The following is a 17,294-nucleotide window of genomic DNA, read 5'->3' on the forward strand; positions in this document are numbered from 1 at the left end:
GATATACATTTTTTTTTGTATTTTAGTTTAACAGTCGAGGAGTTCTGAAAATTATAGCTGTTGGCAAATACCAGCCTCTGAAGTTTAACAGCAATAATACTGATGTTCAGGTTTCTTTGAAGATTAAACTATTTAAAAAAATTAATCTCTCAGGACCTGACTTTTTTGTTAATCTTTTCTCCATCTTTCTGTGACATATGTAAAGATTTCTTTATAATGTCATGCTTGCAATTCTTTGTCCTGCAAAGCATGAGCTGTATATTCTGCTAAAAGATGTACGAAGAATACATCTATTAAGAAAGAAATTTAACTGGCAATGAACAAATCCTAAAACATGTGAGCAAATGCAAGCTTGACTTTTATTTTCAATGTTTCAGAGTTACTCTTGCCACATCTATATAGTTTTATTTGGGGTTTTTTGGAAAAATGTTCTGTGATGTTGATTGAGTGAAAAACAGACATTAATTGAACACAAAGCTTTCCTAAAAGCATGAACTCCTTGGAGTATAAAATTAAATCCAAAAATAGGTATTTCAATTGACTTCATATTTAGTTTTCAAACCCTATTTAAGTCAGTATTCAATCAATTAAAATTGTAAGAATTTATTTGAAAAAGTTTTAAGAATGTAAAACACAGAGTACTCATGTACACTGTGAACAATGTTTTTTTTTCTTTTTAGTTTTAGTATGTTTTCTAACAACTGTCATATACTATAGCTACAGGCAACTGTTACTGTTGAAGTACTGAATTGTTTAATCAACATCATTTAACCTCAAACAGTGGAATCAAAACTATTCAGCAGTTTTCATTTCCCCAAGCAAATTTCAAAATACAGTATATTTTATGGAAAACTACAGAATTAACATTATTTAAATACATTTCATTTCATGTGTTAACTCTTATAACTGATGTTACCACCAACATTTCTGTGTCCATTCAGCTAACAAGTGTGAAATATAATAAGTTTAACTATTTCATGTTTTAATTCTTAACACAATCTGTTAACATAAAGGTTTATCAGTCTGATAATAATAACAACAATAATAGTAAAAATAAATTCATTAAATGATTTAATTTAATAGTAAAACTCTATAAAATTCTCAGCATTTTACTGCTGTACCAGTGACTTACATTACATTTAGTTTTCAAATGAGTAGCCAGTTTTTTCCATTGCATTAATCTTTTGTTAGTGGTGTAAATCCAAGTCATTAAATTAATGTTATAATGGTGTAAACCTGCTGCATTGTAAAGTGTGCACAGCACATAGTAAATACCATTCAGAACTGCTAATTGCATTATCTTAGTTCATATACTGTATACAGTACAAGAACTTTCCTAGAACTGAGTGATTGATTTGGCAGATTCCAGGAGTGAACATCGATGGTAAAAGCTATTGTTATTACCATTTTAGATTCAGACTGCCTACACCATCCATTTTCTTTTTTAGCTCTTCTTGTTGCAGTGTTCTTTAATTGTTCTACTTAAGATAAGATCACTTTATTAGCCATATACAATTTCTTGCATTAGGAATTCATCTTTTCACATACCCCAGCTTGCTCTCCATGAGACATAGACAGTGAGAGAAGCTTGGGGTCAGAGCGCAGGGTCAGCCATTGTACAGTGCCCCTGGAGCAGTTGGGGTTGAAGGCCTTGCTCAGGGGCCCAACGGAGTAGGATTCCTCTGCTGGCCGCAGGATTTGAACCGGCAATCTTCCAGCCACAGGCGCAGATCCTTAGCCATGAAACTGTGCTTATGTTTTTGGAATACTGATTATTGGGACAACTTTTTTTCCAAGCAGTTAAGGCTTGGAAAAACTTACTAAGTTAAATTTTAGTGAAAATGCAGCACTCTCCTTCAATGTAGTAATATATAACTAGAAAACTGCTTAGGCTTCCAAGCAAGTCCCAACCTGCTATCTCTAACCACATATAACTGAGAAGAAACTAGAATGACACCTTCCTGGACTGGAGTTTATTGTTTGACCAATGTATGGTCAGTTAAGGTTGCAAGATGTGTTTTTCCAACCAGATAATGTCCCATTATGGGAATAAAAAGTGTCACAGCAATATGTGAGTCTGAAAGACGTTTTGTTGTGATTAAACCTTTCAATTTTTTTTTTTAATGTCAGTCAATGTAGAGGTCCCTATGACAGTGGTAGTTTTAGGTTTAAGAAAAAAAATGGTGGCCTGTCGGTCTTCTTGGTTGGGGCAGGAGCCTCCTTTCAACTTATATTAATTATATTATTGTCATATATAAAATAATATTGACAACAAAATAGAAGACAGGAAGACACCTCGTTTCACCAAGCAGTTTATAATCCACTAAGGATGAGAAATAATGATAGCTACAGTATAGGTTTCCAAGTAGTGGAAATTTCAACAATCAATATGGCTTTTACTACTTGTAAGGCTAATGGCACTAGTATGATACCCATCAGTGAAAACAATTTACTTAATGTTAGTATACAGTAGGCATTTTCATAAGCATAGTCAGTTTTCTAAAACACACATTTTGTTTTGTACAAATACTTTACAAACTTCACAAAAAATATTTTCCATTTAGGTAGGTGTAGGTGATCCCTCTGTTACGACCCTGATGAGAAGCCATTTAAAAAGCAGGTTGGGGTTCAGTTACACTCAGCCAACTTATTTCGGAGTCCATCCTGCTTTTCTTTTGCATGGTCAGGAACATTAGGAAATGTGTTGTTTCCTGTAGGGAGTTAAGTTTCCGTAAAAGGGCTCAATCAGCCGAGGACGAGGGCAGCGCCGAGCTGGCAGACTCCCTTCAGCACCTCACTCTCTCCGAGTTCCTCAAGGAGTACGTCCCAGTCCTCTTCTACAGCACAGTGCATGTGTAGTAGCCATCAGCAATTAACTTCCATTAATAAAACCTTGCAAGTTATAACCCCATTAACTAAACTAAACCAACACTGCATTAAGTGCCCACTAATTAAAGAGCTCCTACTACAGCTATTCAAGCATTATGCAAAACATCTTCTGGGATCTTCAAATTCAAGTTATCCTTGAATTTTTAATTTGGAGTGTTTTAGCTATTCCATGTATTTTTATAAATTGTGAAAATGGTGGTTGGATATGGCTCAGTGGGAGTTTTTCTTCTGTGGTTTTGCTTTGTATTGTACTTCTGCCATTCCAAAAGTGACCCACGCACGTTTAGCTGTTGATCACAAAACAAGTTAACTGCCTGGACTAACCCATAGAATTGTGTCTGTTTCATTACAAACAACTGCATTCAAGAACTGCTGTGTATTTTGAATGCAAGATTATACTATTTTCAATCCAGTGAAAAATGCCAAGTGGTGAAACCAGATAACTGCCTTTCTGGAAGACTGCACCACTGCATGAGATTAATTTCTATATTTAAAAATAACAATATGGCCGTCTTGTACAGTGTTGCTTCATTTAGAAATAAAATATGTAGTCAAATACACAACTGACTATATGGTGGGGCTGAGAAGTTTACTGTATTAAGGTTTAAGTTTTATTGTGTGGTTATGCCTGCCTCAAGCATGTTGTTTTTGCAAAAACATGTTTATATACCAATAGAATTGAAGAGGAAGAATGGGATAAATACATCATTCCTTCAAAGTCTGAATCAGAAAAGTACAAAGTGAGCCGCACCTTCAGTTTCCTGAAAAGCAGGATGTCCAGCACACGGAGCAAGAACAAGGTAAAAACTGAAGCCTGTTGTTCACATGACATGGCCAGTGAAGAATCCTAACACCATTGAAGGAATGCTGGCTGAAATTTCCACTTCTGCATTTTTTGCTTTCATATAACATGATACAAGCTTGCTTTGCATTTTTGGCAGTTCCAACCATTTACCAATTACCAACACCAATGCATCTTCTGTTTTGATTTAGTTTTTTTTCTGCAGTACAATATTAGCAAAAGTGGACAACACAATCCTTACATTTGAATTAAAAAAAAAAACATTGGCTGGATAAAGAGAAGCTATTGTTTTGGTCTCTGTCGTTTCTCATGACTTTTTACCATCATCACATTAATTTCAATAACCACCTATTCAGTTCAGGTCAGTGAGTATTGTGTGCAACTCCAGTTCATTGCAGGGCAAACACACAGACGCTGACACTAACATGCACACCCAGTCCAATTTATCTGAAGCCAATTAACCTACCACTATGTCTTTGGACTGTGAGAAGAAACCACAGTACTTGGTGGAAACCCACGCAAATACTGGGAGAATATACAAACTCCACACAGATAACACCCCAGGTCTAGAATTGAGCCGAGGGCACCAATGCTGTAAGGCAACAATGCTAACCACTGCACCACTGTTACACCTGACTTTGTGCGATGTAAAAGTAAATTCAATGATTTGAAGTCAAGGAATAATACATCTCAGATAATTAAGGAAAACAGAATATATTTACTTCAGCCTTTAACTAACATTATTATGAAATGTAGAATAATGCATATTCCATTCTACAGCACATACATTGTGCAACATACTACAGCATATAAATTACCTTCAGAAATTCTTGACTATCCTGCCCACTACCACTACTTCATACTGTCACCGGCTAAGAGGTCTGGAATCTTTTTATTTATTTTTTCTATTAAAAAAAAAGACATCTTCTTGGTTTGGGTTCCATACATACTGTATATAGCTATTAATGAATTAACATGTGGGGAAATAGTAGTTTTATGACTTGTTTATGTTGCTGTATTATTGTGTTGCTGGGTAAGAATGAACTGAATGTCAAATGAAAAGGGCATACAGTACAAGTTGACAAACATAACTCTTAGTGAAGTGTTGTCAGTTTTAGCATATTCCATGATCTTTTCGCTGATTGACAGAACTTACATAACCATCAAATCAAAGATGATTTATTACTTCATTTAGTGGTTTTAGAGCTTTTATCTATGAACAGCATTTTGTAATCAACACAAAACACAATTAAAGCAATAATACAATCCATTTTCAAGCAAAAAAGAAAATGCTTGGATTTTGTAGTCACCTTAGCAGCTTGTAACAGAAAACTGTTTCCCAATCTTTTTGCTCCTGGAGCAACAATCCACTTCACTTATATAATCATTAACCCTCTTCTCTTAGCTGGCAAGCATGAAAATAAAAATAACACTCATGTGGTCTATAATGTTATGCATCACATTATTGTAATTGTAGAACAGACAAACCTTCCTGTTCAAATCTGAAAAGGGCTTTTGTTTCTCTACTAGTACTCTGTTTTAAAAGTCTCTATATACTGTACCAGTTTTGCTGTGTACATATTCAAATATTCATATGTATTCATACATATTCAAATTTATACTTTTTATCGTGATTTTTCAAGGGGAAAAACAAGGATAAAGAAGGAAAGGAAAAGTTGGTCAATGGACACCAGTTTCTTGCTGGTTCTTGCTCTGGGCTGACATTGTGTTTGGTCTGTGACAAACCTGCCATCGGAAAAGAGCTCCTACAGTGTTCCAGTGAGTATTGTTTAAATGAATCCGAGCTTTTAGTTCAAGTAAGCATGTTTCAAAGTTGAGATCATTCAGTTTGTCATGTTTTTCAAGTATTGACTATTGCATTTTAATTGGTCCACAGCAGCTCAATTTTTAGTACAGTGTGGAAACAATTGTTTTATCCAAGTAATAAACAAAAAACAGCCTGTGGTCAATTGAAATCAGTTTCCAAAGGTCATCAGTTTAGTACTATGCCTAAGTTTAATCAAGAACAAGAGAGAAACTTTTCTTTAAAAAAATCAGATATCAGGGTCTTTCTTAAAAATAGTGGAAGGCAATGCTGTAATATAATATGTTTTGCTTTTCTTTGTCAGATTGCACTATCAATGTACACAAAGGCTGTCGAGATTCTTCCACTCCATGCCTTAAGGTAATATCTGATTTTGCAGGTAGTGCATAAAGAGCAGTCACTGGCAGAATAGTTTAAAAATGAAGGGAAAATTAGCCACAAAACTTTAGCACAATTAGCAGATTTGCGGCGAGTACTAACATAGGGATAGTATACAGTATGAGTTTGGAGGATTTAAGGTACTTTCTGTTCACTCAGGTGCTATGAGGAGTTTTCTGCCTTTATGATTTATCAGAGATGTTATTTTCTGGGTATGACTTTTGGCATTTTTATTGGTGTGGCTAATTACATTGCCTTAATGTAATTAAGAAAGTGTATGAGCATGTAATAAGATATTACTTAGCTCAAAAGGCTAACAGCAGTTTTTTAAGAATAACAAATTCCAATATCAGTGCAAAAGCAGAAGAGTAATATTGAGAACAAACCCATTAATAAGAACAGCAGCTGTAATAGTACAGCTGGGGCTGAGACAGAATGGTTGTGGATATACAGTATTAGCAGGTCAGCTCTTTGGCTAGAGCTGAGACAGCCTGGCCAGGAGGATGAGGCAGTCTGAACCCTCTTTATTCATGTGTCCACTGCTGCATTAGTGGTGGAGAAGAGTAGTGTTAGTGTGATGAACACTGATAGAGTTGACTAGAGCCTGTTCATTCTCCACAATTGCTCTTCAGTGGAGAAATGAACCCATAGAATTCAGGACTGCTCAGGCTCTGACCTCCTTATGGCACCAGCTCAAGACTTCTCTGTTATGACCAACTCGCCAGTACTTCCTTCAAGTGCTCCTTACTTTGTTGCATTAATGGTTTTTATTCTTAAACTGGTAATGTAACTTGTTGTAAACATGCAAGATGTGCCAACAGGATGTTTATATCCCTGGTCTGTATCCACACATGACTGTTTTAGTTATTTCAGTTTTGTTTGCATTACACATCCAGTTTGTTCTAGCCTTATTGTCATTGTATTTATTGAATTTTACCTTACTAAACCTGTTCAGTCTTTTTCAAAAACTTATGTGTTTACCATTGATATACTGTAATACAGTCTTTTAACATGCATTATACAGTATACTGTAGTTCTTTTGTGTAAAATTCAAAGGTAAATGAATGATACAGATTTTAAAAATAGTGAAAAATATTATTTTATTAAAAACAATTTCTTCCATCACCAGTTTTGTGTTAATTTGCAGTATTTCTTTTCCATAGAAGCTGCAAGATAAGTATGGAGTAACAGTAAAGTCTAAGACGGCATCTCTCCCACTGAGTAAGTTTAGCATTCTTATTTACAATTACTCTTTCATCAAAAAGCCCTATTTTTTCTAACATACTGTATGGTTAGGCTAACCTACAGTACCATATGAGGACTAGCACATCCTGTATTAGGAGTCAAAGGGAAAGAGAATAGTTGCATTATTCTTCTGCTTTTTGAATGCTATATTCTCTCTGTAAGAAACCCTCTTTTGTGCACATCTTAGTTTATAAATACATTGGGACTGTATTGTTTTAAAATACCCCTGAGACATCTTGTTATAATGTACATCCTCTTTATCCCTGCGGCCTGAGTTGCCTTTTCTATTTGCAGTTCTGCTTGTTGTCTAGCAATTATCAAGTTTATTGTAAGTTAAATAAAAAGGCAGGATTGTATTAAGAAACTCTCAAAGGATAATGACTACAGAACTTGATGCTCTATGGAGTTCTGCAAAATTCCTTCATAATTTTGTCAGAAGGCCTTGTAAAGTTCACATCCAAAGTGTGAGCTGAATCATACAATTTGTTTCTTACCATTGACCTCAATAAATCAGTTGGTCTTCCATATTTATTTCTATAATTCTAAAATAAAGCTTAATGCAAAGTAATTTTACATGTTTATTCCTATGTGCACTGCCACATCTATTGTGAGCTTTAAGGAATTGGTCGTTTCGCTCGTACAGCTTCATCAACAAGAGAAATCCCTCATTCTTCTTCACTAAACACTTCATCTCCATCCCTCCCTGTGATGATGGCCAAGGATACGAAGAGAGAACAGTCCTACCAGGCACATCCTCTGTCCAAGAGCGCATCTGCTGTTACTGAGCGGTAAGCAGGTCCCACATAGAGACCCTGAATACATTTCATCAGATTTTGCAAAGAGTGATAAATGCAGGTGCTTAAAATTAATAGTATAACGCAGGGGTGAACAATTCTGGATGTTTTAAATTGTCACATTTTAAACACATGGAACAATTCTGCTTTAACCTGAACTGGTGAATCATAAAGTGAAAAATCACTTTAAAAAAAATCATCGATCATAAAGACGTGATTTGAAGTGAAAATGCCACCATTTTAAACCTAACCCATGTAGAATTTCCAGTGCTGCACACCTCATTTAATTGAACCTATTAACTTACTACATGAATCTAATCTTACGTGTGTTCCAAGTCTTTTCAAGTAGAGGCACAGGGAGATAATTTCAATCCTAAGTAACTTTTTTGAAGTGGATTACATTAATCATTTGTGATTTTTAAACTGTAATTTTAATACTTATTAATTTAAGGATTATTATTTGTATTCCTTTTTCAGTTGTACTCTATATACTGGACTTGTTAAGATCAAAGAATATTGCTTTTCTTGTATTCTTTCCTGTTTTATGCTTTATCACTTACTAAGCATTTGAATTATGACAATGTGAGCCACAGAGGTGATGATGAGAATCAGCTCTGATATTATTCTATCCCAGGAGGCTGAGTGAGGGTATGGAGGCTGATGGAGACAGCAGCAGTTGGAAGGGCAGGTCTCAATCAGAGGAGATCCTGCAGGTGATGGGGACATCACCCTCCACGGACAGTTTTATAATAGAAGGTGAGGAGGCATTTTCAACACTGTTTAGATGGCGGCACTGAAAAGTCCAGCACAGCACACAAAGGACATATGGGAAATATAGTACCAAGGTCAGGCTGGACAAAACACAGTAAAGGAAGAGAAAGTACAAATGTCACTATGATTTCACAGCAATAAATGACTCACCACTGGTGACATGTAATTGTTCATTTGACATATGATAAATGAATTAAAAGAGTTCACACTGCTCACATGCCGCAAAAGACATTTTAATTTGGCTATCTCCAATCTCAATATAAGTAACTCCCAAAATGAAACAGACCTGGCAGAATGAGAAGCAGTGCAATTTCGGCTTTCAGAAGTCAAAGTGCTACAGTATATTAGGACTTGCTTATTCAACAGTCTTTCAGTGTGTGATTTCAGCAGTTTATTTGGTGATTTTTGGTGCTTTACCTGTAAAATATGTCTGGTAACATACAGTGCGTCATGTGTCTATCTGTGTGTTTATATTCTGTACAGTAAATTATGTACCTCGTGTACTGTAGAAACCGTTGAAACAATACAATTCTGAAAACAAACAAATGCCTTTTTTATGGGAGATTCATCAGTCTGGGTGCTATATTGGCTAAAGAATTGTTGTATGACAGTATTGTTTATAGAATATACAGTAGTTAGAATATTGTGGTTATGAAGTTTGGTGTGTAAAAATAGCTTGGCCTTGTTTTTTAACCATCAGACACAGTGGATGTCCCTTTGCGCAGTGACTTCAGTGCTGATTTGCTAGACTATGAAGCAGAGTCCTGGAGTCTGTATGTAGACCCCAAGTTCTGCAGCAAACAGGAGAAGCGCGTTATCAAGAGGCAGGATGTTATCTATGGTGAGTTCTTCATTGCTTTCAAAGAACTGAAATCATCTTTCTAGTAACCACGGTTCAGAATACCATTTCTTTCCACATATAACCAATATTATAATTTAAAAAATGCAATAATTAAAATGAACAAACTTTACGCTCACCAGACAGATGATCTGACATATTCTGCAGAAACAAAGGCATATCTGGAAGATCTGTCTGTTCACAAATATAAGGAAATATATGAGAAGATATTCTCAGCTCTGAAGTCTGACCAAGTGCACTAAACCTGGCCAGCAGTCAGGAAACAGAGCTGTTTTGTCACACAATAATGTGTGTGATGATATTGTAAACCATGCCATTGTAGACACCCCTTTTCACCTTTTAAATATATATATAATATATTATATAAATTCTTTGAGTAAATATATATAAATTTATATATAATTACTCAAAGAATTCTCCTAAAACATTGGAATTTTTATAAAAACATTAATTTTATGATATGTAGGTGTTTCAGCTAAAACAAAGATTTTTGGAAACTTTGATTGGTTTATTATTTGCTCTGTTTTTTGTCTCATCTTTTGCCCAAAAAAATTTCAGCCTGATATGATGTACATATAGTATACTGTAAATGTGAAAGGACTACTACTGACAGGAACAGTATGTCCAGCAAAGATGTTAATTCTTGCTGTTCAAAAACATATCTGAGTCTAAATTAGTGAGAATGAAAAAGCAGAATGGTCTGTATTTGTTCCACATGCAAATAAAGATTTCAGAATTACAGCTTAATTTAAACCAAGACTTTTATTGATCTGCCAACTACAGTACACATTGAAAACCCAGTACTTAATATCCAGATTTCTGTTGGGTTAAAACCATGAGTCCTCTTCCAAAAGTGAAACCACTGTCTGGCAGTATGTTTAGAAATTTCCAAGTTTTGATTTAATCTGTTAAAATTAAAACATGTATATTTATTTTATATGTAAAAAAATACCTGAATTGATTGTTTTCTTTTTTAAGTTGTACGATTTCCTTCAGGAAATAGGATGTAGGTTTTGCTGTGGGGGAAAAAAGAAACACTTTGCAAACTAAGCTGTAAACTGTATGTGTTGGGGGTCATCTGAAACTCATCAATTACCACTCATCTGATCTTTGTCAGAGTAAAGATATTCACTGCTCCGGCCTTTTCACAGAACTAATGCAGACAGAGATGCATCACATCCAGACACTGACCATCATGTCTGAGATCTTCAGAAGAGGCATGAAGGAGCAGCTACAGTTGGACCATTACACTGTGGACAAGATCTTCCCCTGTCTAGACGAGCTCTTTGATATCCACAAGAGCTTCTTTAGTGCAATGAAGGAGCGACGCCAGCACGGCACAGAGGAGAACAATGACAGGAACTTCCTTATTGACAGAATAGGAGATGTCCTTGTGCAGCAAGTGAGCCCTGCTTTGATTTTGTCAAATGCTTAGATTGTAAAATAGTTGGGGTGCAGATTCCCGATAATCTTTCTATTCCTTCCTGATAAATCAGCATGCACCAGCTTTTATTATTTTGTTTACATATTACATTACTGTATATAATTAAAAGCAATCAGGGTTTTTGAAAATGTATTCAGTTAAAAAAGCGGTGAAGATTAAAATATATCGATGGCTCTAAAAAATGTTTAAATCGAAATTCTTTACAGTTATCAATATACTGTACTTCTAATGTTAATGCATAGTTTTTCACTGTCTGAAGAAAAATGGAAAATAGTTAGTCCCCTTTTCAATTTTGAAACTGATAGTGGGCTCCCACATACAGTACTATTAGTTGTGTTGTTTTAACTGATTCTGTGAGTTATGAAAATGTAAATTAATAACAAAGAAATATGTACTCAGAAAACAGGTAATGTAGAACCTTAATTTAATTGAATTTTTTATTCATGCCTGAAGTTAATTTGCAAAGTTTGGCAGCCCATCTATATGAAGGTATGTAGATTAAGCAAATTCATGAGATGGCTGGTGCTGCCAAAGATGGGTTCTCAGGTTAGTTTTAAATCTGACTCTGCATCACATTTTAATTTTCCACAGACAACCAGACGTGCACAGACCCTCATTTGGGTACCACTGCAGTAGTGTATACAGTACCTACTGTAGTAGTGCTTATTACTGTATATTGAAACAATTTCACACTAATGTTATCTCTATTTGGTTTAGTTTTCTGATGAAAATGCAACGAAAATGAAACAGGTGTATGGAGAATTTTGCAGCCACCACACAGAAGCTGTGAACTTTTTTAAAGAGCTGCAGCAACAGAATAAGAAATTTCAAGCATTTATTAAAGTAAGTTATTTCTGCCATTTAATTGTTTTTTTTCATATTAGGGAAACAAACTATTTGTTAAAGTTAAGTAGCTGATCTAGAATGATAAATCAATTTAGTATGACATCAACATTTTGCTAACGATAACTAAAATTTATCCTGACACTCCCTTCCAAAGACATGCTAAGGAAATTAGAGTATATTCATTATTTTGAGTTGTGGAAGTGCTACATTAACGTGCCATTTGTTTAACCTGTAATAATTCTTGCATTTTCTCACAATTTTTTGTTTAACAGCAACAAAGTAATAACTCTTTGGTTCGAAGGAGAGAAATCCCAGAATGCATCCTTTTGGTAACACAGCGCATAACCAAGTACCCAGTGTTGGTGGAACGAATTCTTCAACACTCAAAGGGTTAGTTGTCCTGACTGCAGCAGTTGGTGGAATAGAGGAAACTTTACACCAGAACACATTCCAGGTTTTCCATTAAAACTCCAATAATTACAATTAGTTGTTTTGCATGACCCAGTTGTTTTCATTCAAGATACCTGGAATATAGGAAAAAAATGACATTTTAGGATGAAAGATGTGTTTTCTTAAAAACACTACACGTATGCAGAATGCTGGTAAAATATTTAATGTATTAAATTTGTGATGGCATGGTGGCCCTAAGTTAAATTCCTGGAATGCTATCTGTGTGGAGTTTGCATGTTCCCCCCATGTTTGCATGGGTTCCCTCCAGGAGCTCTGGTTTCCTCACACAATCCAAAGACTTACCAGCAGGTTAATTGGCTTCTGGTTCTGGGAAAAGTGACATTTTGTCAATTTTGTCAATTGACAAATTGACATTGACATTGGTGTGAATGTGTATGTGTTTGTGTCTGTGTACACTGCGATGGACTTGCGTCACGTCTAGGGTGTGTCCCACCTTGTGCCTATTGCTTGCTGTGATAGATTCTGGCTGCTCTGTGATCCTTAATGGGATAAAGCAGTTATTGAAAGTTAAGGTAATGATTTGGAGCTCTAATATACTATTATGTTAATGTTTGGCTTGATTGGTGACAGAGGGCACAGAGGAACACGCAGACCTGATTCGTGCACTATCATTGATCCGGGAGGTGATCGCTGCCGTGGACCTGAAGGTCAGCGAGTACGAGAAGGAGCAGAAGTTAGTGGAGATCCTGAACCGGATAGAGAATAAGACCTTTGCCAAGCTGAAGAATGGGCACACCTTCCGCAAGCAGGACCTAATGAGCCAAGGCAGGACCCTGCAGCATGATGGCCTAGTGTACTGGAAGACAGCCACAGGGAGGCTGAAAGGTGAAGTAGTTGTCCTGTTCTTCTGAGGCTGGTTTTGGCTATTCACTTCACACCTTGCAAGGCAGTTACTCACAGCCAAACCCCTACAGTATGACATGATTTTTTAAAGGAAATAGTCTGGTCCTAACACAAGCTGTTTTCACCACATGTTTTCTTAGAATGGTAAACAACATAATCAGACCAAATAAGACCAAAACCACCCTGCAAATTCAGTTTTCTTTTTTCTTATTTGTGGGAGAAGATTTAGGTGTATAAAAGCCTGGACTCTGAATTCAAAAAAAGGTTTTACCCCACAGCAATAACACTCATAAACGCTACCTCTTAAATCCTCCTACCCCCACGTATATCCCTCTGTTTTGCACTGAACTGAAAAGACTGCCACTGCTGAATTTTGCACACAGCTGCTATCTAAATGCTGGTTAAATTATTGCTTCTACCCTGTTCCTGTCTCCAAGAACTGTGATGTCATTAGTTATGTCATTTTCTATATTAAAGTTATGTAATCGTTTATGTCATCTGTTATTTCATTTGTCATGTGAGGAAAACGCACAAATAAGCATTTCATTGTGTTCAGGTACATATAACTATATACTTGAACTTGAATTTAGCATTGCTGAAACTAAAGTAAAAACAGATATGCTTAATATACACTACTATATGCACTAGTATATAGTTTCATTAAGGGATGCAGTAAACAAGTGGATTTCAAAACACTTCACAAGATGTCCCTTATTTTTCTTAGGAATTTTCCAATGCGTTATACTTGGGTATCAGATATCATGTTACATGTTATCATGTGTTACATGACCCTTTGAGACTCTTCAGTTTTTCTAACCTCAGGCCTAATGCTTATGAATTGCTTTCTTGTTGTCTTGTCTTTGTCCTTGCAGATATCATGGCACTGCTTCTTACTGATGTTCTCATATTTCTTCAGGAAAAAGACCAAAAATATATCTTCGCAACAGTGGTATGTCTGAAAGTTCACTATACTGATACAGATTAGAAAAATAAGATGTCCTAGCAGATAAATATCATCAATAGGATTATTATAAACAACATTACCAATAATAAAGACAATTGAAATTTCATTTTACCTACTATATAGATTCTTGTTTCCTTAACAAATGAAACCTTTGAATTCTCTATTAAATATTAAAACTCCTGCATTTTTATGGTATTATCACAATTTCACAATAGGATCAGAAGCCTCCAGTGATCTCTCTGCAGAAACTGATTGTAAGAGAGGTGGCCAATGAGGAGAGAGGGATGTTTCTTATCAGTGCATCCTCAGCGGGTCCTGAGATGTATGAAATCCACACAGCATCCAAGGAAGAGCGTAACAACTGGATGAGACTGATCCGAGAGGCAGTGGAAAGGTGAAGAAGGCTTTTTCTTCAAGATTTGCAATAAGGAGTATAACTTCATCACATTAAAAGAACACTTAATTGTGATTTGTTTTGTTTTCCAAGAAAGAGCGGGTTACTTCATCTTACAAAGTACAAATTACATTATTACAGCTCTTCCTTCGGGTGCCCTGGTTTGTTTAAATACCAAATACTGTTTAATTGGTGTCTCGACATTGTTGCTGTGTGCTTGTGTTTGTGTGTGTTCTGCGATGCACTGATATTAACTGCTACCAGGATAGAGGCTCGAGGTTGACAAAACCCTTACAAGGAAATTAACACCTTTCTCACCATGGCAGGAAAATCCATATCAAATTAAAAATGGCAATGTAATATAACCCCGAAAATATTAGATGTTTTCCATGATATTTTTGAGAAGGGCTTGTCCTGCTTCATAGATCTATTATCTGTAAAAACAACACTGGTACCCATGTTCCCCCACAGCTGTCCCGAAGAGGAGGAAGAGCGCACTAGCGAAACTGAGGAGGACAAGCGAGCTGCTGAAGCCAGAGCTCAGAAGATTCAAAAATTTCAGGGTAAGAAGGAGAATAAGGTTGATATGCTTCAACATCACCTTTTTTCTTTTCAGTATATCACCTGATGTTAAATTATTAGAGCCAATCGAGAACAGGATAATCTAACATGCTGACAGTCCAAAAGTATTTTCAAAGAAATAACTGCACAGAGGAACACCTAATCTTCTGTCAGCAGTCTCACCACTTACCTGTACCAGAATCATGTATATTGTAAACTGTTTGAAATTGTCCACAGAATAATAGATCAAACAATTGTTCAATGTTTTTTTATTCATCTCAAACTTGTGCTTATGTGACCAAATGCTGAAGTATGCAATGGAGCAAGAGCTCTGAAACCATTCATAAAAACCCATTGAAATCTAACAGCAGAAGCATTACTTGCATTGACGGATGTCGATGTGCCTCATGAATTACTATGCCTTCTTCACAGAAACTCTGATTAACCAGGACCAGCAGATCTGTAACAGTCTGGAGGAGAAGCTCAGGATCTACGCCGAGTTGACAGGAATGAGTGTCAATGAGGAGTCTGCTCCTGATCCTCATCTTCTGATCCGGCCGGACCCAGAGGAGGTGCCCCAAGCAGCAGTCCTCTTGGCAGCTGCGCTCAGAGAGGGTGAGCCTAGCTAGACCCACTGTTGTCTTCTGTTTGTCTTTCTCATTGTAGAACTCCCCTACAAAAAAGGTCTTTAGATCTGTGTACCGCTTCATCATAATCCCTTTGATTTTGCTGGTCTGTCTATTCTTTCCTCATGTAATCTAATTTAGATTTTTTTTGCCCATAATGAATACATTCTTACTATTAATCCACCCATTTAGTTTTCTTCTAGTAATATCAGTACTTATTCCATGTGCTTTAAACTGGAAGGAATATTTGTGTATTGAAGTGTAACACTGGCAAATTCCATAATCTACATACAGCATAAATAGCATTTATTGAATTTAATGTATGAATCTCTTTCTTTAGCTGAAAACCTAACTGCTGCACTGACATCTCAGTCATGGTCCTCTGACAGCCAATCACAGGAGAGTGTTGCAGAACCCAGCTCGCCAGGGAAACTCAAAGACTTTGGAAGTTTTAGTAGCATTCCAGAGTCTCCAACTGAATGTAAGTACAAGTACTGTATTTCTTATCAGCCTCTTGAGGTACAGCGGCTTCCAAATTCATGAATATCCTTGAAGAACTGTAATGACAGTAAAAGCTGATTTAGCATGAAAATCCAAGTGTGCTTGATGTTTTTGATGACTGTATCAATAAAGTATAATTATTATTTGAAAAAAATAAAACAACTAAAGACTATTTATAATAATGTATGTAATATAATTTTCGGTTTTGTATGTTTAAATATTGAAAGTATTTCTAAATGCATGATACTCAACATTATTTATGTCCCAGCAATCCTTATATTGTGATGTCTCCTTTGATGGATAACCTTGAAGAAGCACTTTCTGTACCAATATGCTCTTAAACTACTCGTTAGGGGGATATTTCACCATTACTCCATGCAGACTCTCTCCAAATCTTTCAGGTTGCACGGCCTGTCCTCATGAACTGTTTTCTTCAGATAATGAACCAATTAACAGATTGGTTAATTAACCAATGAAAACGTATCTTTTATGTTTTGTTGACTTTTTTGTCACTTGGTTTTGATGCATGCTTTGTAAATGTAGTCTATTATAAAATACATTTACCAAGCATGAGCCTAACGGCAGAAGGCTTTCCATTTTGGCTAAAAAATATCTATATAAATGTCTGTAATCTTATCTATTCCTCAATTTGACCTTGGACACCAGGCCCAAAGGATGCAAAACAAGTAGAACAGATCCATTTCAATTCTTTTAAGAGGGGATGGCATTCATTTTCAACATGAGCTTCGCTTTTCAATACTAATCATATACCTGACAACTCATGCTTATTTTATTTTTCAGAGAAACATTACCTATTCTACATTGACAGTTAATTTACTTTTAGTTTCCAGATTCAGTCCGATGTCTTTGTTTCATTACTGAGTGTGATGTAGTTCCTCATCATCACTATCTTTACCCCTTAATATTTTATATGAATCAAATCCCCTCTAATCTCCTTTGTCCTAGACTGGAGAGATGTGACATGTCTATACAGTATATGACAACCCCTACTGTATATTTCCTGAGAAATCATTATCTTGATCTTGTTTGACCTCTTTCACAGACTTGACTTTTTGCGGAT

General features: G+C 35.9%; 1 protein-coding gene across 8 annotated transcripts in view; it reads left to right on the forward strand.

Moving 5' to 3' along the window:
* arhgef28a (Rho guanine nucleotide exchange factor 28a) overlaps positions 1–17,294 on the forward strand; it is a 186,373-nt gene that overhangs the window by 79,301 nt on the left and 89,778 nt on the right. For 6 of the 8 annotated variants that reach the window (XR_015935911.1, XM_088629163.1, XM_088629161.1 and 3 more), the window contains 17 exons: positions 2,718–2,819; positions 3,566–3,689; positions 5,335–5,470; positions 5,821–5,876; positions 7,058–7,115; positions 7,783–7,927; positions 8,568–8,689; positions 9,405–9,545; positions 10,715–10,965; positions 11,725–11,850; positions 12,126–12,243; positions 12,895–13,149; positions 14,040–14,116; positions 14,347–14,525; positions 14,997–15,088; positions 15,519–15,701; positions 16,053–16,193. Coding sequence is in view for 7 of the 8 variants with exons in the window: in XM_088629163.1 (XP_088485289.1) it covers positions 2,718–2,819; positions 3,566–3,689; positions 5,335–5,470; positions 5,821–5,876; positions 7,058–7,115; positions 7,783–7,927; positions 8,568–8,689; positions 9,405–9,545; positions 10,715–10,965; positions 11,725–11,850; positions 12,126–12,243; positions 12,895–13,149; positions 14,040–14,116; positions 14,347–14,525; positions 14,997–15,088; positions 15,519–15,701; positions 16,053–16,193 (2,306 nt within the window). In the remaining variant the exon portion in view is untranslated. The remainder of the gene's footprint in view (positions 1–2,717; positions 2,820–3,565; positions 3,690–5,334; positions 5,471–5,820; positions 5,877–7,057; positions 7,116–7,782; positions 7,928–8,567; positions 8,690–9,404; positions 9,546–10,714; positions 10,966–11,724; positions 11,851–12,125; positions 12,244–12,894; positions 13,150–14,039; positions 14,117–14,346; positions 14,526–14,996; positions 15,089–15,518; positions 15,702–16,052; positions 16,194–17,294) is intronic. The other 2 variants (XM_088629165.1, XM_088629166.1) reach the window with 1 other exon arrangement.

Source organism: Lepisosteus platostomus, chromosome 4 (genome assembly GCF_059453375.1).
Source record: "Lepisosteus platostomus isolate fLepPlt1 chromosome 4, fLepPlt1.hap1, whole genome shotgun sequence".
In the NCBI taxonomy this organism is placed as follows: Eukaryota; Metazoa; Chordata; class Actinopteri; order Semionotiformes; family Lepisosteidae; genus Lepisosteus; species Lepisosteus platostomus.